The 22,172-nt window shown below is 40.7% G+C and overlaps 2 protein-coding genes across 6 annotated transcripts in view; one reads left to right on the forward strand and one right to left on the reverse strand.

The window, feature by feature from the left end:
• Positions 1–22,172, reverse strand: part of LOC311252191 (anoctamin-4-like) — a 50,195-nt gene that overhangs the window by 10,824 nt on the left and 17,199 nt on the right. For 2 of the 3 annotated variants that reach the window (XM_084345140.1, XM_084345142.1), the window contains 17 exons: positions 16,485–16,685; positions 15,953–16,101; positions 15,645–15,794; positions 13,376–13,476; positions 12,793–12,837; positions 12,584–12,715; positions 12,239–12,345; positions 10,702–10,757; positions 10,451–10,572; positions 10,162–10,296; positions 9,800–9,896; positions 9,065–9,125; positions 3,613–3,695; positions 1,403–1,543; positions 964–1,128; positions 712–748; positions 418–529 (listed from right to left, as the gene is read on the reverse strand). In XM_084345140.1, coding sequence (XP_084201266.1) covers positions 418–529; positions 712–748; positions 964–1,128; positions 1,403–1,543; positions 3,613–3,695; positions 9,065–9,125; positions 9,800–9,896; positions 10,162–10,296; positions 10,451–10,572; positions 10,702–10,757; positions 12,239–12,345; positions 12,584–12,715; positions 12,793–12,837; positions 13,376–13,476; positions 15,645–15,794; positions 15,953–16,101; positions 16,485–16,685 — 1,894 coding nt within the window. The remainder of the gene's footprint in view (positions 1–417; positions 530–711; positions 749–963; positions 1,129–1,402; positions 1,544–3,612; positions 3,696–9,064; positions 9,126–9,799; positions 9,897–10,161; positions 10,297–10,450; positions 10,573–10,701; positions 10,758–12,238; positions 12,346–12,583; positions 12,716–12,792; positions 12,838–13,375; positions 13,477–15,644; positions 15,795–15,952; positions 16,102–16,484; positions 16,686–22,172) is intronic. The other variant, XM_084345141.1, reaches the window with a different exon arrangement.
• LOC311252192 (uncharacterized protein) lies at positions 5,269–15,137 on the forward strand. 3 transcript variants are annotated; one of them, XM_084345145.1, is made up of 5 exons: positions 5,269–5,727; positions 6,778–6,879; positions 7,933–8,076; positions 8,286–8,471; positions 15,083–15,137. In XM_084345145.1, the coding sequence occupies exons 2-4, from the start codon at positions 6,789–6,791 to the stop codon at positions 8,450–8,452; spliced, it is 402 nt and encodes a 133-aa protein (XP_084201271.1). In that variant the 5' UTR covers positions 5,269–5,727; positions 6,778–6,788; the 3' UTR covers positions 8,453–8,471; positions 15,083–15,137. The 3 variants fall into 3 exon arrangements, with proteins under 3 accessions (XP_084201271.1, XP_084201270.1, XP_084201269.1); XM_084345144.1 differs by lacking the exon at positions 15,083–15,137 and having other exon boundaries at positions 5,271–5,468; positions 5,550–5,727; positions 8,286–8,622; XM_084345143.1 differs by lacking the exon at positions 15,083–15,137 and having other exon boundaries at positions 5,271–5,727; positions 8,286–8,622.

The raw sequence follows: 22,172 nt of genomic DNA on the forward strand, positions 1-22,172 counted from the left end.
ATGCAAGTACTGAAAACATCTTATTACTTATCTAAGTAAGTGACTAAGAATATTTTTTACTGTCAAAGAAGGTTATATTAGACGTTGTTTTCATACATTTGCACAATCAACTTTGTGCTCCTCAATGATAATAAACAATTATTATTTTTGTAATGAAGATTTTTTCCACTGGCACATAAGGGAGAATAAATAACAACAAATGTAAATAATTTGGAATTGTAATGTAACTCTTACATTCATTTGGTTTTCTCTTCTCTATTTTTGTTTGTTTTTTATCTCTGTCTTAATCCTCTGTCTTTTTATTTTATAATTTTATTATTATTACTATATTACAGGCAGGGCTGGCATCATTTTACTGTGATGCTGCCTTTAAAACCAGGAAAAGACAACACCTATGTCATGTCGTGACTTCCTCACCTTCCCAGAAAGAAGGCGATGTAGAAGGTTGAGCTGTTGAGATTGACGAACTGAAACAGGAACATCTTGAGGGTGAAGCTGTTCTCCCACTCTGACTCTGTCCTGGGCTGTTCTGTGGTGGCACAGAGAGGAAGGAGGAACGCTGAGATACACTAATACAGTAGGTTACAGATTCTGGAGCCACACAGTTCCTTCACAAAGGCATGCAGACATGATGCACTTTTAGTAAAGACTAAGCCACTAAACCATAAACACCCTTCAGCCTCAAAAATATTAGATCTGCAATCAACTTACCTAAATTAGTGAGAAGAAGAGCAACTTTTTCATACAGCTAAAAAAAAAAAAAAAAAGTACAATGTTGGCCATTAGTTAGGGAAGAAGTTAAATTGATTGTAGATTTTTAGTATTGCTTAACAACAACCTATTAAAAGCCTGTACATTTAGTATTTACATGTACAAATGGCAAAAGCGTCAAATCTGATGATCACTTTTTTATGTACCGCCTCATCTCTGCACCATTGTTGCTGATGGACAGCAGGCACTCACCACGTTGAGCAGCATGATGATGCAGAAGTTGATGCAGACTGCCGTCCCCGTGGTCGCCACCTGAGAGTTGTTCCTGATGAGAGCCCAGCCGAAGGCGGCGAAGGTGCTGACGGTGATCACGCGGTAGATGACGATGCCGAACACAGCGGCGATCACCACCAGGATCTGTGACATCATGGTGACACGCAAAAATACCATTAGTGCATATACAATTAACTTTACATTGCTCTTACACTGTACTATGCTATACTGAAAAAAATAAACCGCATGATGTACTGCTAATAAAAGGCATATGCAGAAGAATAATTGAAATCTACAATAATAAAAGATGGTGGCAAGACTTCCCCTTTAAATAAAAACTGTAAATAAAGATTGTAAGGGTACATACGAAGGTGATTGTGGAACACCTGCTAGTTTACTTATTTCCCTACGAACTCACCATGAAGAAAATCCCAGATGTTGAGACGACGAGGCGGCTGTATTTGTCAGTGAAGGCCTGGTAAGGCTCAGGCTTCCCAGATATAGGATTCATCCTCTCCTTCTTGGAGTATTTGGCCTCAAACTGGGGGCGTATTTCCTCCTGGAAGAGAGAGGACAAGATATGTAAGCAAACTCTACCAGTAAAGGTGAGATGCTTTCTATAAATTTCTATATACGCACAGACAATGTGAAATAAATGATGTATTCCATTTGCAGGAGTGTTAAAAGCAATGTACAAGAGAAAGAAGAAGACCCAACACCAGTGTCAAAACTTTAAATTATACATATGAATGGCTAAAATACAGCACATACAGTAAGTGTGCATGTACTGTATTTTATTTCCTGACTTATCAATCAAGTACAGCTTCGTCAGTTTCCTTACATGGGCATAGGCGGAGTTAATTTCCCCTCTCTGAGGAAAAAAATGCTTAAAAAGTACTACAGAGGATTTATAGATTTGGTATCGTTTAATGATCTGAGCTCATTTATTCCATATTAATTACATAGAAGAAGACGTTATACAATAATCATATTAATGTATGAGAGTAGGATATATAAAGGAGCCATTACATTTAATACATTTCTAATGAATTGTCATTTTATCATTATTTTCCTTTAATATACATTGATAATGTATACTTTTTCAAATGAAAAGTTCATTGTTATTCTTTAATCGAAAACTTTCATAGTGACAGTAGAGTTTTAATCAGTTCTTGCCCTTTGCCATCCAGCAGTGTTACATTTTTACATACTTATTACCCTTTCCACCAATAAGGGCTTTCTCAAAGTAAATTATAAAAACATAACATCTAACTACGATCTAACTAGCTAGTTTCTGTTAGCGGGAGTGACCACACGAAAAGATAAGGCACAAACACGACACTGCCGAGGAGACACTGAACTCACCAGCTAGCAACAGGTGTTAACAGCCAGTCCAGCTAGAGTAGTTCAGCCAGTCAGGTAAATAAAAGGAGAGGTTGCATATTGTTTCTGTGCACCACATGTTGCCCTCGCTAACAGGAGCTAACTGTCTAAATGTATTAGTAGTTTTATGCAAGGGGGCAATGATTGGTGAAAACAATCAAAAGTGACTTTATGAGAATATGAAATAAACGTGTCATTGGGGGAAATTCTGTGTGATAAAACGACTTCTGAAAGACGGCATATGGGATATAAAAATGATATTCTCTGTACTAAAATAAAGTTGAGTTTTTACACTTTATTCAATAATTTCACATTCTCTGTTCAAATCTGTATTTTACTTTATTCGTGTGACAATGTATTTCATAATGTCTCATGTGTATAATTAAAATGGAACACTTTGGGAGTCCATACATTAATAAACATTCTTCTTTTCGAGGATTGTGCTCAGAACATAGTTGGCGAGGGAATGTACTGAACATGCACAGATATGAATAATTATTTTTGGGCACATGTTTTTTGGGTTTAGCATCAAGCTAGGCATATTCACGTGGACAGTGTTGTCAGCGACACCACTGTTTATAACCAAGCCCCCGCATCAATTGTGCAGTTAGCCACAGTTATATCTGGAAGCTTTTGATGAGAGGAGTCAAAGAGTTTATTATCTGTCTTGTCTTCGTTCTGTACAAAGCAGACTGAGACTCTGAGTCACTTCACACCCACTAACAGCAGCCTTTCAAAGGGCACATTTACCAGTTTGACTGACTGACTGACAGACGAGGGTTGGAGATTGATACGTAAGACAGGCGAGAACATTCTGAACCCACAAAAATGTCTGATAGAACCAAATGTTAATAAGACAACTGTGTAGGGGTCTCAGTTCGTAAGAGCTTCCATTGTACAAGTGTTAAAATTGTACATTTTCACTGAGTCATAACTCAGACAGAGACAGGCTCCCCTGGTGCAGGCGCTCAGTAAAACGTTTTCCCCCTTTTTAAATGTATCCTGCAGACTGGCATAGACCGAAAAAAGCACTACAGGCGAACATTTCTAAAGGGCAGAGCTGCTGTGAAGGCTGAAATGTTGCCATTTTTTGGCTTGAAATCTCTCTGGGTGAAGCCAAAGAGCAACAAGCTAGATAATCAAATTACAAACTCTCTCAAAATAGACCCGTTAATGGCAGCAATTTTGTATATTCACTCACGACATTCATTCGGTCTGAAAGGGAGCAGATTAAAAGTACTTCACCTCCTCTTCCTCCCAGTCGATGAGGTCCCAGTCGTATGCGAGGACAGCTCGGCGCCTCTTCCAGAACTCCAGGAAGACTGTTGCTGGAACATGAATACAACAGCGTCAGGTGTTTTATATGACTGTTTCTGTCAGTGAAAACAGTAAAACCAGTGTTAATCACAATGTGTTTGATGGTACCCCTCATAACGTCTGATATTACCTTCAGGGTAAAACACTCAGTATGACTGGGAGGCAAATATTCTATTTTTCCTTGCATAAGTTTACTTTATCAGACCTTTTAAACACTAAATCACATTCTTGCTGCCTCCCTGTTGTTTTAAGGATTTCTTCTGGCCACTTTGGGGCAGTGGAACGAGCTGTGAACAACACATCATTGACATATTATCATCTTATAGAGTTGTTATGTGGAACACATAAACAAACAGCTCCTCTTCCTTATTTTTGCCTGTGTTTCCTCTCCACCAGCCCCTGAGGAAACATCTTGGATGTTGAGTAGCTAATGGCTTCCTCTGTCTGTCTGCCATTTGGTAGTGGGCAGGTAGTGTACAGTAAGTTTGAGCTTGTATGTTGATAACAGCTGCCTGCTTGAAATAGTGTTGATGACAGCAATGAGTAATGAGTACAATCCAATATTTTTTGTCTCCTTCAGATTTAAACACATTTAAAGTCAAACGTTTTAAAGTTAAACAGTTGTATTGATTTTCCCTTTAGGCCCACCACTCGTTTGTTTTCAGCAAATATTTGAACTGAAGGAGCCTGAATTTTAACATGCACCAAGAAGTATGAGCTCACAGCTTTGCTTGTCCTGTTATGTGTTCATTTTAAAATTCTCAGCGTCTCAAGTGTAACTGGCATTGCTCCAAGTTATATCAGCGATCTGTGGATGTTGTTGCTCGATCCTAACTTGTGACCAAAGGTGAGATCAGACTTAAAACTTTATTTTATGGGAAAGTGTTCAAAGATATTTAAAATGTTGCTGGGTTTTTATCATCCCACTCTTGCCATATTATTATTATTATTATTATTATTATTATTATTATTATTATTTTAACTTATTTTACGATCTAGTATTTTTTAAAATGTTTGTTCTTTGTATGTTTTTTTTTTATTTTCTGTACTTTTTAAAGAAACGTGTTATAAGGATTTAATGATGGTTATATACTCTGCAGTACATTGTAGGTCACAAAAAGTAGTGTGGTAGTGCCTTATGCTAAACTACATAATTTGTCACAGCCTGTAGTAGCAGGTGCACCTGTGGATAAAACTAAAAGTCATTTCTTTTTTGAAACATGACAAAGCCATACACTGTGTCATTGTGCAACAGGCAAACCTAAAAGAACTAAATCAGCCAGTGCCAGTGTTACACCTACATCTTCACCTAAATTGGACATTTGGGGGACAAGAACCAAAATCCCTCATGTGACCAAAAGGTCAAACTAATTCATGCTGACATGCTGTTATCAGGCTAAAACAATCTTGGTTATTCTCTTCTAGAGGGTAGATAATGACTGAAATTTAATTTTTGAGGGAACTGTTCCTTTAATCTGAGTAATGTAATTATCCATGAAGAAGCGGGGCCCTGTTATCACCCCATGTGATTGGCTCAATCCTCAATGACTCGCCTGTTTGATGATGAGATGATCAAACTGTGTTGACATTGTTCCTCTGCAAAGTGCCAAAATAGTGTCTGACTTCAGTGTTTACAATGACACTCACTCATTACCTCATGGAGAGGTTGCCCTCAGACACAGTGCGTGGAACAAAGTCCTGTGGATAGCTTACTTATTGCGCCTGTTTACCAGCCTCTCCACCGACAACCGGAGCTCCGCTCACACTGATCATAAGCTTTCATCGTAAGAATTCCAAACTAATTCTGGTTGTTTGTTTTTCTCTTTCACGTCCACATTCCCATTGAACGTTTTTTGAATGTCAAGGCTCAGCTGTCTGAGAAGGGCACGGCTTCCCATGTGAAGCCGGCAGGGGAGCGCACTTCTGAGGATCCTTAATGAAGGGATTTGAGCTGGTTCTCTGCAGCAGTCGAACCCAGAAATATATTCATTTGGACAGCAGCGGCAACAGCAACTTCCAACACGGAGAAGCAGCGACTGTAAGGTCAGTACGTTACTAGAATTTCTATTAGACTTCTCTCTAAAGAGGATATAATAACGTTTAACTGTAATATTATGTAAGTATGTGCAGACATTGACTCAGCTGTGAAAACAGTTCAATCTTCCACTTTGCTCTTCGCAGAGGAACATTCTCCACCAGGATCCTGGTGCTCTGTACAAAACCTTCATATCAGTTTGGCATGTTTTCAATCAGATTTCCATATGAGTCATGTATCATGTGTTTTTATAAGCATGCATATAGCTTGTTTTATATTTTACTCAGCTGTATGCACTTCTCTTAACAAACTCAGATCTTTTAATTTTAAAGTAAGGTTTTTACTGCACCCATACAGCTTCATGTTTTGTCTCATGTTTAAAAAAATAAATAAATCTTAAGTCTGTCATTGTTGAAACTATTTCTGTAGTTTTAACTTAAACTTTAAATGATGCTTTTTAACGCTTATGCAAACAAAGCTCGTTTCAAACTCGCATTTCAATAGGTTGATGACTCAGCACGTTGCACTGTGCTGTGTGTTAAAGTTAGTTTGCAGACGAGATAAGAGGTAGACCTTAACACCCTACAATAAACATCTGAAAGCACGCTGACATTATAAAATGGTGTTTAAAACAACATCTTTCTAAAAATATTGTACTGCCTGTTCTGCTACAAACATCAAATGCATAATTTCTGCTGCTAACTGTAGCTGCAGTTAGCCGGTTAGCTCGGGTAGTCGTGCAGCTAGCGGTCCGGACTGGGAGCTCGGAGCACCAGGGGGGTTGTGTTTACACCGCTAGCACAGGAGCTCTGCACCAGGATGGGCCAGGGCTAGCTGGTTAGCATGCTAACTTCAATAGTTATCTCTGCAACAGACTACATAGATGTCACAACCTCACAATTACTATTCTATTACTAAAATTCGTACATAGTGCACCTTTAAATAATACGTAACAGCTATAAATACATGACATGAATTTTGGTCTGTTCACTTGAATAAGTACAATGCAGGAAGTGTTAAAAGGCTGTTTTTCACATGGCTTTGTTTTTCAATGTCAGTGACATATCTGATGGGATTCCTCCAGAACCAGAACCTGACCCTGGGCTCCTCTCAGCCAGAGGTCACCCACTTGGAGTTGACGCCGCAGCTATCATCAGCTGGTACTGTGAAATCTCCGATGAAATATAGATTCCTAGTAGTCAAAATGGTGTGATTTCTTTGTCACAAGTAATTCCTTAAAGGATAAGTTCACCCAGAAATGAAAATTAAGTCATCTGCTTCGTGCCAATGGAAACTTGTGAAGTTTCGCAGTCACAGCAAAACAGAGTTGCTACATTCTCCTTAACAACTTGAGTAGATGGGGACTGAGTCTCTGGAAGCCCCAGGATCCCAAATTGATTTAAAAATACTTTATTTAAACACTTTTTTCAGCTCAAATTTTCGCCGTAGCTGCAAATATCAAAGATTTAGGGGTCTGAAGTGGTTGCACAAGCTCGGCCGCATGTTGAGAGTGTAAAAAAACGTCTTTTCAATTTCCAGAGACTTGGATTACGCTGGATGAGCGGTATGAGTGGTTATACATTTTAAAACAAGTCCCCAGCTGCTTCAGTTGTTTAGGAGAATGATCCAATGCTCTTTTGCTGTGAAGCTCCAGAAATGATTTGTGGATTACGTCATTTCACCTGAATTTCAATTAGCATGGGGGTGGAGGAGATAATGACTGAAGTTTCAATTCTGGGTAAAGTGATGATTTAATTTCTTTTTGCTTTACATTTCATTCATTCTTTACTCCTGCCATGACTTGATATTCGTGTCACTATACTTGCAAGTCACCATTAAATATTCATAAGGGTGAAACTGATATGGTTTCCACTGTGATGAGAACATTGTCTGAATATGTCTGAGTGTATGAATTATTAACACACACTAATGCAACAGGGCCTGCACTGCTTTCATTAGCAGGTATAACGGCACATCACTTACTATCCATGAATTAAACAACTCTAACATGTCCTCACTTTGATTTAAGTACTGTAGATTAGAAGCTTTTGGTTACATAACAACTCCACTGAAGGTTTAAATCTGATGGCACTTGGATTGAGTATTTGGTAGTACAATGCTTACATGCACTTTAAGTTGAAATGCACGTGTCCTGGCAGCGTGTCTCACCTCTGCACTACGCCACATCTTTCCCTCTTCTTTACCCTCAACAGTTAACAACACCATCGTCGTGCTGGGTGTGTTGACCTTTGCCCTGCAGCTGTGTTTGGCTCTGTTCTTCATGCTGAGATTTCTGAGACTGGACAACAGAGTACGAGAGGCTCTCAAACACCCAGATGCCGTTAAGAAACTCATTGGTGAGCATTTAGTCTGCGGACAATGCATACAATATTTAATATCAATACGACTGATATGATAACATCCACGGGAGGGACTAGCTATAAAAGATAGAAAAGATGTGTTTTTATAATGAAAACTCTCCTGTTAAAGTTTCATTGTAACTGCAAATACTGCTAACAGATATGAACCACATATTTCATTTTTCCCTTTCTTTTGTGTTCCTCAGCCTCATCCTGCCACCCTGACATTTACAAACAGGCCAGCTATCAGCTCTGTAGCGCTGCTGCTCCTGCTGCTCCATCCCCCGCCACGCCTGCAGCAGCTGAACAATATGAACCCATTAAACACTCTCTGTTTGCACCTTCTATACCCTGGGACCTCGTTCAGAACTGACAAGTTGCATCGACCAAAAGTAAATGAAATGTGTAGGAAAAAATTTTAAACTGTGTACAATCTATATGCAACGCTGTAATGTGTAGTTCTTAACTGTGGCAATAATAGTTTTATTTTTTGAGATTTCCAATATTTTTGCATCATTTCAATGAAAAATAAACTGAAATAATACATTTTTATATGAACAATGGATCAAGAGACTGTGTGTAATGTGAAAGGTGTTGATCATATTGATGAAACCACAGAGGATTATTACCCAGCTCAGCAAACAGAGTCGCTTCTAAGGTGCATTTCAGCATCTTTCGGTTTCACAGCCCGCAACGTTAATGTTTTTCTTCAGTGTCACCGCTCTCATCAGCTACACGTCCAGCTACCTGCCTAGAACCAATGTTTTTGACTAGCTGGTGAACATGGTGGATTTAGCAGCCAAAAAGCCAGATATTCCCCCCGGCAGCTGGTGGAGACCAAAACAGAGCTAAATGACGTGCTGTTTTGGACACCAGGTGAACAGAAACATGACTCCAAGTTATTGCTATTGTTGTTATGTGTTTGCTGGGTGCGTAAAGATGCAACATTCTTGCTAAGACATTAGCCATGAACTGTTCAGCTTACCCCAAACAGCCATGAATACAGCAAAGAAAACAGTTGCCCCATTGTCGAAGAGATGGGTGACCTGAGGAGAAGAAAGGACAAATGTAGTTTAGCTTCAGTCCCAGACCAATAATAATTTTCACTAGGGCCGATCAGACAGAGCGTGTTCAGCAACCTGCGCATCACACTGCCTTTTTAATTAAGCCCACAATTTAAATAAAGAGCAGTGCAGACCAATTTTTTTGATTGTCGCCAGGCAACCACCAAATCACTTGTCCTTAGCCTACCCATGATTTCGCAGTACCTTTTTGTTTTGGCTAGCTAGAAGTAGTTAACTTCCTTTTGATTAGATAGATAGCCACTTCAAGGAGCCACAGAAAGGAGTTCTGGGTCCGACTGAGAGTGAGAGGCTGTTCCCAGATAAAATGCTAGACACGGAGATGGAAGGAGCAATCACAGGAAGTACCACTATCTCATCCAAGAGCTCCGCCTGGATGATTATCAGCCCAAGGCGTGTTATTACATGTATTTAAGGACGAGCCACTGACAGTCTGACAATGACTCTGTGTGCTTTTCAGCTCTGAGTTGAAGATTGCCTCAACTGGAGGTGTTCAGAGCACCTCTGCAAAAAACACAAGGTGGCTCTCACTTACAAACTGTGTTCTAGCTCTTAATTGGCATTTATTCCAAGAGTACAATAACAAAGCGCACAACAGCTGTCTGGAACATTTCGTCCCCGTGCTGTGGTGACACTACCTTGGCGTAGATGCAGCTGTCTGACAGTCTCAGGTAGGGGCAGTACTGGTCGCAGATGGGGCACATGATGATGTCAGTGGCCTGGCAGATTTCTTTACTGGAGAACAACAGTTAGCCCGTCAGACTCAAATAATGGTGTTATATGTCAAGCAATGGTGAAAACACAAGACAGTTAATCTCAGTAAGGGTTGGAGAAAGTGTCAGTATGCTTCCTGGAACTCAAGCCAGAGTTATGTTGAGTAGAAAGCTGTTTCAGTTTATTGCTGGTGTTTCCAGTGTGTTTTAAAAATGCTTCAAATACAATACAACTACCAGCTCTAGGGACACTTATTGTTCTCATAGAAAAGAGGAGGTGTGTTTACCTGACCTGGCAGTGCTCCAGCGTGAAGAGGCCGTACAGGAATACGAAGAGGCCGACCAGCGCCGCAGGAAACAGCATCCCCGTGTACCAGCCGAGCCAGGCGAAGTACAGACCGATCTTCTCTCCAAAATACCTCCTGAAACACCGGCAGAGCACAGGAGGAGAGAGCGTGAGGTTTTCTTTGAGTGTTTTTTGAAATACATTCATAGAGAAATAAACTGACTACCTGTCACCATGTTCGGATTTTAAATGTGACCTTTAACCCCCTCTACATGTCTGACTGCAGTTACCTGATGAGGTCCAGCGGTTGGTACTTGTACCACACCCCCCACCAGGCCCAACACTCGTACAGCAGGTGCCGGTGGTTCTCTGCTCCGTGTGTTCTGATGGAGTTTTTGCTGTGGTATCTCCCCTGTTAGAGTCAAGGCACACACAAGTAGACAGACATGGATAATCCATGTATTTATCAGTGTGATACCATCACATGGAATCTGTTACAAAAATGACACAGAATTTAATGTACGGCTTTGTGGATTATTACCTCATGAAGCGGAAAAGCTGCCTCATATGAATTATTGCTCAAAAGACGATTGAGTCCTGGAATCAGAAACAGAGAATCATGAATGAGGAGCAACAGGGTTCAACCCCGCCTTTCCGAAACCCTGCTGTTCCGAAAAAAGACTTCCATTCATCGTAATGGCATGGTTTCCCATTATTTCTAAAGACCCCGCTATTCTGAAAAGGCTATTGTGGAACCCCTGACCCTAACCATATTGGGAAGTAATTGGAAGTTGAAAGTCGGATTCGGAACAGCGGTGTGTCAGAGTGGGGTGTGTCGGAATGGAGGGGTTTCGTAACGTCAAGCCTTCCCGAGCAACAGATGCCTGAGGACCATTTCAAATTCAACACTGTAGATGTTAAAATCATGGATAAAGGTAAAGGGCTGATGCTTTGTATACATCTGCCTCACAGTAGTCTAATGTAAGCTTGGCATTAAAGAAGAGGCAACAAGAAAGGACAACAGTAGCTAACATCAGTTTAGAAATGGGGTCCGCTAGCCTAAACGACCGGCTTCTAGCTTCTTCGGCTTCTTCTAACACAGAAGTTCCATGGAGCCCCTTTTACAGGACTATAAGGTGATAACAAAGGTTGGAGGCAAAGGTAACATCACGTAGAGTCAACTTGGAAATAGTTAGCTGGTTAGTTTAGTTAGTTCCTTCTATTTTTTAGCGTTAGCATTGTACAGGGAACAGCCTGACATTCCGAAACCCCTCCATCCCGACACACCCCACTCCGACACACCGCTGTTCCGAATCCGACTTTCAACTTCCAATTACTTCCCAATATGGTTATGGTTAGGGGTTAGGGTCAGGGGTACCACAATTGCCTTTTCGGAATAGCGGGGTCTTAAGAAAAAATGGGAAACCACGGCATTACGATGAATGGAAGTCTATTTTCGGAACAGCGGGGTTTCGGAAAGGCGGGGTGTAACCCATTGTACATATTATCAATAGTGTGATGTTTTTTATGTTTTTTTCATTTTGATAATCACCTCAGTGTCTTAGATAAACGTTAGCAACATTAGCTAGTCACTCAGTGCAGCTCCAACGTTAGCTAACGTTAGGTAGCTGTGGCTCATTTTCAAACACGATGCTTGGAAAAGCTGCCAAACATTAAAGTAACTGACGTGCACCATCTTATAAAACTGAGCTGTAACGGTCCGACCACATTGCTCATAAACTTGAAGGTGCTTTTCCCCATTTTAGCAGCCAGCTAGGCTAGCTGACTGGCTAACATGGCTATTGAGGTGATTATCAAAATGATCAAAAATGGTAAAAACACTACATAAAAAGATGAATAATGAATGCTTTTAACAATATGTACAATGCTAACTGTGAAAAGTGAAGTTACTAACTTAAACACTTGTGTTAACTGCACAAAAAGTGGTGTATTTGGACAAAGAGGGACTTGAATGTCAGATACTCTATTTCTTCCATTTTCTTTGTGCACCCCTTCTCGAGTTAGCAGCCATTTTCCTTTAATTTGGAATTTGTCATACTGCCAAGGGAAAAACTCACCCATCTTATTTTTACCCTCCTCATATTTGACCCGCTGGAGGATGTGGTGGACAATGCGACTCCTGGTGGCGTTGTTGAAAAAAGTGTCTTTGTTGTGGATGATGAAACTGCAGTGAAACGAACCAGTTATTAAAAATCTGTCTGAATGATTTGTGTGTGTGTGTGTGTGTGTGTGTGTGTGTGTGTGTGTGTGGTGGGTCAATTTGTATGAGAAAGGCAACGGAGAGATTTTCAAGTGGAAAAACAATTAAAGAGGAAATGGAAAACACCAGGCAGCAGCACAAGATAAAGCTCCAGTCATTTCTGTGGGACGGGTTTTTAAAGCACAGCTGTACAAACACTCACTGATGTATCCTTGATCGACTGAAGGGGGCGGTAAAGCTCTCGTTCTCCTCCAGGTCGGGCAGAGTGTTGTTGTCGAACTTCATGGGCTTGCGGGGAAGCCACCCCCGGAACTTGTTGATGCGCTTCTCCATCCTGCAAGTGAAGTTTGTGTTAAAGATGCCGGAGCGGAGCAGAGTTGTGCTTTGTCAGCTAATCTCATGCCGCCTCACCTGCTCATGAACTTGTGCCTTCGATGCATGTAAAAGATTTTCCTCCTGGAACATGAGGGAATAATTAGTACTTAATACAGTTCAACAATGAGGATGATTACACAAATGAATGGTGCTGCTACTACTGATACTACAATTACTATTACTGCTTCTGTTACAACTGCAATTACCTGTTCTACTATGTTTTTATGTGGGGTATTAACTGATTGTGTGTCATAGAACAAAACATGACAACCGCCGCCACAATTAAAGTCTGATTCTGTGGGAAACACTGCAGAGATATCTATTGTATTTAGCATGCTAACCAGCTAGCCCTGGCCTGTCCCGGTCCCAAGCTGCTGTGCTAGTTGCACGGCTAACTGAGCTAACTAGCCAATGGTAGATACTGTACAGTTAGCAGCAGTTAGCAGTTTCTCTGGTGATATGCTGCCCCTTATTTGTTTTGAGTATGAATGAATATTGCACCTTTAAAATATTCAGAACAACTGCCTTTACAAATGTTTTATAAGTAATAAAATGCATAAAACACATTTTTAGACCTTAGGAGAGGCACGCTTAATGCAAGTTACATTTGCTGTCTCACCTAAAAGGCATGCGAATGTTCATGAGCTCTGCGTAGCGACAGAGAACGTCCCACGGTGCGTGAAGCTTCAGAAAAATCACGTCACTGTTTGTTACAGAGGCCTGTAGAGAAACCAAACACACACACGAATTTAAGTCCAGCAATAATTTAAGATAGCTAAAATAGATAGGACTACAAAATAGCATCTCGGTGCAGGCAGCAGCATCAACATCCATTATACATCAATGTGTTTGCTCGCTTCAGCTCTTTTCAGCCGTCTACCTGCACTTCCTGACAGAGTAGGAGTCAGTCTAAAGGTACAGGAATCAGGAGCTAAGTGGAAAGAGACCTAAAAATAACAAAATGACTCCATGCAAGAAAAACAAGTGGGCTGCTGGAGGAGACAAGAATCGTTGTCTTCCTCTGCAATGTTCCAGATAATGATGACCTTGATGCTACTGCATTGGGAAGTAGTCCAGAAGTTAACACACACAGACACACACAGAGACACACACAAATCACAACAACCACATCTCCTACTCTTTCAAGGGACAAGTTTTGCTAAATAAGGAACAGCAAGTGAGAAAATGTCTATCACCAGATTAGTTTTGGCTATAAGAGTGATGGCTCACCGATGAACGTCACAACAGCGCTCCGTCGTCAGACTGGGCACAAAGGCTCAGAGCATTTTAACATTCAGCAGTCTGGCCGCTGAGATTACATGCATTATAGGAATGGGTATGAAATTGCTTCTTCACACAAATTGGTATTGATTCATGTTGCACAATATCAATGCAGCGGCAGGTTTGCCAAAGTACGCAGCAAAGCTAATTCTCTGTCAGTGCAGGAACCTACCAATCATCAGTTTTCAAAGAAGAGGCTATTTTTGCTTGGCTGCATGTGCAGAAAGCGAAAAAATCCCTCCATCGAACAGTGAGAGCAAAAATAACTTTTCTCAAAACAGAGATGGAGGCTTGATGTGATTATGAAGGCCATTATTCAGGCGGAGCCATGTGACTATAACGCCTGCCCTGCTGAGGTGCCCTTCACCGGGACATTTAATCCCCCTCAGCTGAGGGAGCACTGCTCTGTAGCTGAGCCTGACCTCAGGTCTCTCTTTAGGGTTATTATAGGCTAAATTAGAATTTTGATGATTTAGATTTTTTAATTTGTATTAATTCATGATGTAAATATGTCACATTAGGTGATTAAAATGTTCAAATAAGAATATTTGTTTTTCTACATTACAGTGCATTCCAAAATAGATTTTTTTTTTCATTGTCAATTGTTTTTCAGGCTGCTGGCAATACGAAAACATTGAGTTAAAAGCTGCTCAATCAATCAATCAATCAATCAATCAATCAATCAATATTTTTACATAGACTCTGCGACTCTGTGGAGCACTGTGATGTGTTTTAGCGTCTTTCAGCCCTCTGTTTTGTTTCAGTGGTGTTATCACTTTTATCCACGTTGTCTACAGCTAAAGCAGGCAGCCGTTTTCAGCAAAAAACAAGCTATGACAAACTCAATGTACACTACCTTCCCAGAACCAAGCAGCAGACAAAGTTAACAGCTAGTCGGTGAACATGATGTTGCTAAAGAGCTACATTTCGTCAGGAGTTGGTGGAGACCAAAACTGGGACAAAAGTAGAATGAATATTGGACTGGCGAGACCACCAATTGAAAAAAAGCTAATGTTTATTTAATTTTGTTTGTTTATTCTTACAGAGATGGTGGAACAGTTAAAAGTATTTGTACCAGAGAACGCTAGCAGTTAAACTGCACCTGATGTCCTGGGTAGGTAAACAAAAAAACACAGAACAGAAAATATGGTACTATAAACAGCACAGTACATAAAATATAATAATGTGGACATTACACTACAACAACACAGTGTTGCTGAGTGTCTGCTGAATGTATTAAATGAATAAACACACTTGCCTCATCAACTTGGCTAAAATTAGGTCAGTGTTGTGTTGTGCTGTCATAAAATCTAATGTATGCAGTTTAAGAAGACACTAAACTCTTGTAACTTCAGCCTCTTTATTCAACATTTTGAATACTAAATAATTTAACTGTTTAATACAAAACCCACTAAAAGATTTGACAAGACATAATTATCTATTAATTCTCTTTCACCTTAGTAGTTTGGAATTATATCCAATTAAGTGTTTCCTTCAAAAGCACTTCCAAATGTTTTACTAATCAAATGAGACAGGCAAGGCGAGGATAATAGTCTTTGTCTCTCGTCATCACAATGAAATAAACAGCAGGTGTCTCTGCTCTTTACCTCCTTCTCCATCTGTAAGCCCTCTGCACGGACGTTCCGCTCAAATATCTCCCTCTTCTCTGACTGCGAGCTGGACTTCCTGTAAACCAGGATGTAGTCGATGCGGCACTTTCCATCGCTGAAGCAAAGGCCGCAGGACTTACTCCTCCCCTGAAAACAGACAGAGAGACAGACAACAGACAGAGATTAAGGAAAGAGCAGTGACCGGCCATTGAGAGGAAGAGTCTGTCAAATGACTTCTTATCTATCATTTATCAAGGAAGGATATCCAAACTACTCCTGCTCAGAGATATAGATCCCCCACTGACCTCTGGGAGGCCTGATTCAGACTTCGTGTTGTCCTCGAGGATGCTGCTGTGGGTTCCTGGATTCAGCAGGGTGGAGTCGTCGTCTCTGGACGGAGTGCTGGTGCCTTCTGACCTTTCCCTCTCAAGCAGCACATTAACATCCTTCACAGCTGGCGGGAAGATGAGCAGAGTGTATAAGAGTAATATTACAGTAAAGTACAGTGAAAGTTAGACACCAGGCTGCTGAATGAATATTAAGTCACCTAACAGACACAGGAAAATACTAGCATTTATTTACAGTCGTATTTCTGGCCACCCTGTAAATATAAGTCCAATATTTACTCTGCTTTTAGCTCTATTTTGGTCTCAACCAACCTCTTGGAAAACCAATTCAAATGTAGACCATGCATCATTTGCTGCCTGATACGCTGACGTTCAGGCTAGGCCAGAAAAAGAACATGACTGACGGACTAATAGGCCATTGTTTGATTCGAACAAATGAAAGTATGAGTAGTGTTCAGACATTTCAAGCCCCGGTGCCGCAGTGTCTCACCGAGGGGGGGCACATCGTCTTGAGTGCTGGAGTCCGGGACTTCAGCCGAGGATTCCTCCATGATGTCGGCCTTCCCGCAGGAGGTGAAGGCGAGTGGTCTGTCCGCTGCCTGGTAGCCTGAGGCGGAGGGCTGCAGCGGGACTCTGCGTCGGTGGAGGCTCCGCCACTGGGGCTCAGACCCATGTAGAGATAAACTCACACCTGTAAGACACAGACAACCTTTTTACACATCTTCATTACACATTATTTCCTCATGTTAAGATGCCTTTTTAGATTATGTAAGTCTCTCGTACTACCTGCTGTCCCTTCTAATGATGTATTTCTTGTTCTTATAGTAAAGTCACAATAAGAACAGCATGGAACATGATGTGGGTGACTTGAGGGAAAAGAGCTCACAGTGAGATAACTAATGTCAGCAACTAGCCAAGTACAGTCATCATATTGAGCATAAGTGCATTGTGGTCAAACTGTGAAAACTACTTTCAAATCCATTTCACACACAAACTTACTGTCAACAACTCTCAGCATGTCATTAGCTCTATGCTGTCACCATTAACATAAGTGTTGTGCCCACAACTTTTCCATATTTAAGGCAGCTTATTGCCTTATTATATTATACAACTTCCATTCTACAAGTAGGTTAAAAAATTCTGTAACAGAATTCATGACTTGGAGGACTAGAGGTTACCCATGAATGTAAGGAGTCACCTTTTTATGCAAGGCTGTGTTAGACCAGCGTTTCTGCTTCGTTTTCTCACAGCTCTATGCGCATGTGCGAGTCAACCCAAAGTCCATTAATTCCGATGGGAAACGTCATCGTCTCCAATTTGTTAGCGACGCTCCTCCTTCCACTTTTTAATATGCCTTGAGTTTGTTTCAAAATGCTAACTTTTGCAGCAAATTCTGGGTAGACCGTTTGCACAGTGTGCCGCAGGATGTTAACATAAACCAATCAGCTAACTGAGTGATGGCATCTCTACTTATTCACCTTTTCTACAGTTTAACAGCATACTTAGCTAACATTGGTCACATGCTAGCTGCGTAACGTATATATTTCACAGAAAGAAGGTATAAAAACAGAGAAAATTAGCTTCTCTCCTATGTTAACACTGTTTCTAGCCGTAAACCTAGGCACAAACCCAGTGACTACCTTGATAAAGACTTATGGTTTTGCCCATGAACTAGCCAAATACCAGCCACTTAGACATGAATTCATTTTTTTTGCCAGACCACAAGTTTAAATACAACATTTACAGATTTCCACCTTATGAAAGATACATACAGTGGCTTATTTAGGCTACTCATCCAGCAGACACAGAGCAACATTTTATAAGTTATGTTTCTGGCCAGTGTAAGTCCGATATTCCCTCTCCAACTCATTATATATACTGTATGTAATAAAATTTAGCTTTATAATATATAAAATCAGCATATTTGGAAAACATTGGTACAGCTGCTGAGTGCTGGCTAACATGCTAACTGCTGTTTCTTGTTGAACAGATGGGCCTAGACAGAAAGTTTAACAGAGCCTTTGCACTACAACAGCTACCTGCTGTGACTGGAAATGAAGCTAATGAGAGCTGAGAAAAAAGTCAATGACAGAAAAGATGAGATCCTTAAAACCAAAACAATGAACTTAAAGGAGCTACAATGCTCTGTGGGCTCATCACTATGAGCAGCACCTTTCACACCACGCAGTTATCGGACCCATTGTTGATATGAAAATAATGATCGGGGCAACTTTAACAAAACTATGAACAATAATGATTGAATAATGTGAATAGTCTTCACAATAAGTGAGAAGTTTACAGTTCAGTAATTGACGAATGTTCTTTGTAAAACATCCATCTGTCCAAATAACACAGGAGGTTAGCATCTTGAAGCTAGCTTTGGCAGCCATGTTCTTTAGTTTGGAAAGGTCTCGTAGAGTACCTATGAATGCTGTTGAGGACAGGGCAAAACTATAAAAGCTTTGTGCAACAGATGAACTTCTGAGCTCAAAGTCCATTTTAGCAGTTAAAGCCAAAACAAGTTCAGAGATACACATTCACACAACTGCAAACTTCTTCCCTGGGCTGTTGACAGATAAAGGAGAAAAGGTGGAAATATAAAACAAGAAGTGGTAACAGAGAGAGTGAGATAATATATAATAGATAATAGGAGAAAGAAAGAAATGTGGAACTCAAAGACCCACACACACAGAAAGAAAGAGAAAACGACGGCTCAGTTACTTTTATCTCCTTCATGAGGATTAACCTTGAGAGAACTTGAAAAGACAGAGACTCTCTCTGGGAACACACACACTAATTGGGCCTATTTGTCAACCAGACTGAGTCCTTTGGGGGGGAAGAAATTATTCAAAGCTTTGCAAAACAGCTTAAATCCACTCTATCTAAACAGGTCTGAATCTCTTACTCTCAGATCTCTGGAGAGCGGGAAGTCTTCAGCAGAGGTGGGTGGCTGTCTTAGAGGTCTGCATGCTGAATATTCGTTTGTGACATTAAAGGTGACTCAGCTAAAAAAATTTTTGCTGAGCCGTAGTGGCGGGGACAGAGATAGAGGTTGGGGAAGCGTCTCGGCTCTTAATCAGCCGCTGATGCTCCGGAACACTGGTGCCGGTGGATGCAGCTAATAGAAAGGTGATAAATTTTGTGCTGGTAAGAAAAATCAGTACTCAGCGTCCCTGTGCCTTTACTCAGAGTGCCAGTAAACATTCCCCCGTGCTCAGCTATCCAAAGGGACAGGGACGACCACATGAATCTGGATTTATGAACAGCCAGGATTTTACATGTCATACGGCTGAGGAGCCGGTCTTGTTAATTCATGGGGTGGGTCTCTCTATATGGAGAAAGAAGGGGTATCAGAGGAGAATCTGAGTTTTGGAAGCTAAGTTTTAGCCTGGCATCGCTAGACCAATTTGCAAATACTATTTCCAGGGGGCGTTGCTGTAGCCCAAATGCTGACGGGGACATCTTCGATGAATTAGATGATATTACGATAATTCTGATGGAAACAATTGATTTTAAGGTTGTTCACAAAGGAAGCATCTCGTTATGAAGATTGCCCTCAAAATCTGCAGGTGTAGCGTTTGCAAGACTGGTGCAAGTTTTCCTTCAGGACTTTCTGCCAGAAATTACCGTTTGTCTGTTAGATGAGCCGAGTCGAAGGTGAGCAGGTCTGCTCGAGCTGGAGGCAAGATAGTTCATAGATCCGTGCGTACTAAATGAAGTCAAAGGTGTAGAGTTACATCTAAGACGATTTAATGAAGGGAGAAAAACTTCTGAATATGTAATGTTGGTTGTGAGTTTTTAGGGGTTCGATCGATGCCAGAAGAGAAAACTTTTATGAAGCAGAGCCTGGCAATTAAAATACTTGACCCAAGAAGCTTATTCAGAGTGTTATTCACACTTCTAACACGTACATGTATGTAATAAGCTTTTTAACTTCACCTCCCCGTATTCAACACGCTCGCCGCCAGCGTTTCCTCAGCACCAACACCGGTCTCATTACAGGGACAGAGGACTGCTTACTATAAATATTGTCTCTCTGAGGACTGACACGCTACATATTAGGCTTCATCACGCTGCTTTGCCAAGGCGGCGGCCAGTCAAACAATGTACCCATCAAACTTTTAACAGCCCTGTGGCACGTCTGTAACCCAAGACACATCTGAGGTCACATGGGAGTGCAGCAGACTGTTCTATTCAGATCTCAGTAACAGTAAACACAGAAGAAATCATCTTGTTTTCCCCCTTCCTCTCATGTTTTTTTACAGCATTCAGATCAAATCCGTTTAATTATTTTGATGATTTGAATTATTTTGTTCAGTTCAGTTGGAAACCTCAAAGCCTGTGCCTCTGTAATTCATTTATTCACTGTGTTTCTTTGCAGTTCAAACAGACTCTTCTCTCGTAAGATGATCCGGCTGACCCCCTTATGTCAGCGTCAGTGTTATTCTCCTTTCGTTGACAGTACGTCATATGAAAGATTTACACCCCTCCACTCAGTAGTTCTGAATCAAGACCTCCGGTATTTGGAGCAAAGCAGCTCATGAAAATTCATGTGTGCAGAAGTAAGTAGGTTACGCCTTTTCAATGTATCAGATACATTTTTAATCAGCGTTTCATATCTTGCACCACTCGACTCGTTTTCAGGTTGTAACCGTCTCTGCCTCCTCAGTCAACATCTGACTGTGGGGTTAGATAACTAATGCTGAAAGGTAAACATGACTGAGTTGATGAGGGGATCGCACACTTGATTTAAATGTGTTAAATTACTATTAGATCAAGTGTATTACTATTAAAAAATAAGTTTTGAATTAGTTTCTGCTTTCCCATTCTAGACAACATCACATATGTCAGCCCATTTGATTTTAAAGGGACACTCCGCCAGTTTTTTATACTTAAAGATTATTTTTCTTGTCATTGTTCAAGCTACAGTTGTATTCTGTCTTCTGTGGCTCTGGAGGGAGCTTTCTAAAGTATGACTGTGTGTTCGGACCAGGGCTGGACAATATGGGGGAAAAAAATCAGATTGCAATTATTTTGACAGCTATGATTCATGATCGGTGGAAATGATCATTTTTGCACCACAATTTCCATTTTAACTAAAAAAAAAACTACTATTAAATCCTGATTATGCAACATCTTTTGGAGAAACATGTTGCCTTAGACTGAAACATCTCTACAAACTACAGCACTTTATTGTGACGCTGTTTCGTCAAACATTTTATCCAAAAAGATTACAGCCTCTTGGATTTGGATATTGCACTTAGCCATACAGTGATTTCATTATATTTCGATTAACTGAGCAGCCCCAGCTCAGACGGAAAGCGAGGCAAATTTTAGAGGCGTCGCACTTATAAACAAAGTCAACAGAAAGACACCGTCGAATGGTTACACATGCCACATAGGCCCAATGTCCACAGTTCCATTCCCTGCCTCTTCACTACCACCTGTCCAAAAAAAAGGGATATCAATCAAGCCTAATCCAATATCAAACTCGATAGCCCTGTATCAAACTGTACTGTCACTCATGGATACGAGATATATCGCTCATATCGCAATGTTAAAGAAGGTGAGAAAAGATTCTTGGATCTGTCCCTTTATCTGGATCCACATCAAAGGTTAATGGGGTCTATTCTGGGCTGAGACCCATCCTCCAAGTAGTTTTTGTGCAATCCTGCTGACAAACCAACAACAAACAGAACCTCCGTGGCAGAGGTAGAAGACCCAAGTGCCAAAAATGTTGATCAGTGTTTCCCAAACTCCAAAATAACATCCTGAACTGTCTTGTGTTATCCAAAACCCAACTTTTACCATTTTAGAGGAGTGCAGAAACAAGAAACATATTCACATTTAAAAGCTGGAATCAGCGATTTTTGACTTAAAATAAATGAGTCACATCAATGAGTTGGTTATCAAAATAATTGGTGATCAATTTAACAGTTTACAACCAAGCAAATAATCAGTTAACCATTGCAGCCTTAAAAACACACAAAGACACACATCCAGCCAATAGTGCACTAAACATGGACTATACAAACAATTTATGCGAGTAATGAGTTCTTTCTGAACACACCTTTAGACATTAACCCTGATGATGTCATCACAGTTATCTTGGCTTTGCTTTGGAGACTTTTATTAACACGAAAACATTTTCAGTTCCAAAGACTCAGCAGGCAGCAGA

Source organism: Pagrus pagrus (assembly GCF_965226575.1).
Source record: "Pagrus pagrus genome assembly, chromosome: 23".
Taxonomy (NCBI): domain Eukaryota; kingdom Metazoa; phylum Chordata; class Actinopteri; order Spariformes; family Sparidae; genus Pagrus; species Pagrus pagrus.

Coding starts and splice junctions, on each gene's coding strand:
- LOC311252192 (XM_084345145.1), top strand. CDS start 6,789: ATGGGATTCCTCCAGAACCAGAACCTGACCCTGGGCTCCTCTCAGCCA. Junction 6,880..7,932: donor GCCGCAGCTATCATCAGCTG/GTACTGTGAAAT, acceptor TACCCTCAACAG/TTAACAACACCATCGTCGTG. Junction 8,077..8,285: donor TGCCGTTAAGAAACTCATTG/GTGAGCATTTAG, acceptor TGTGTTCCTCAG/CCTCATCCTGCCACCCTGAC.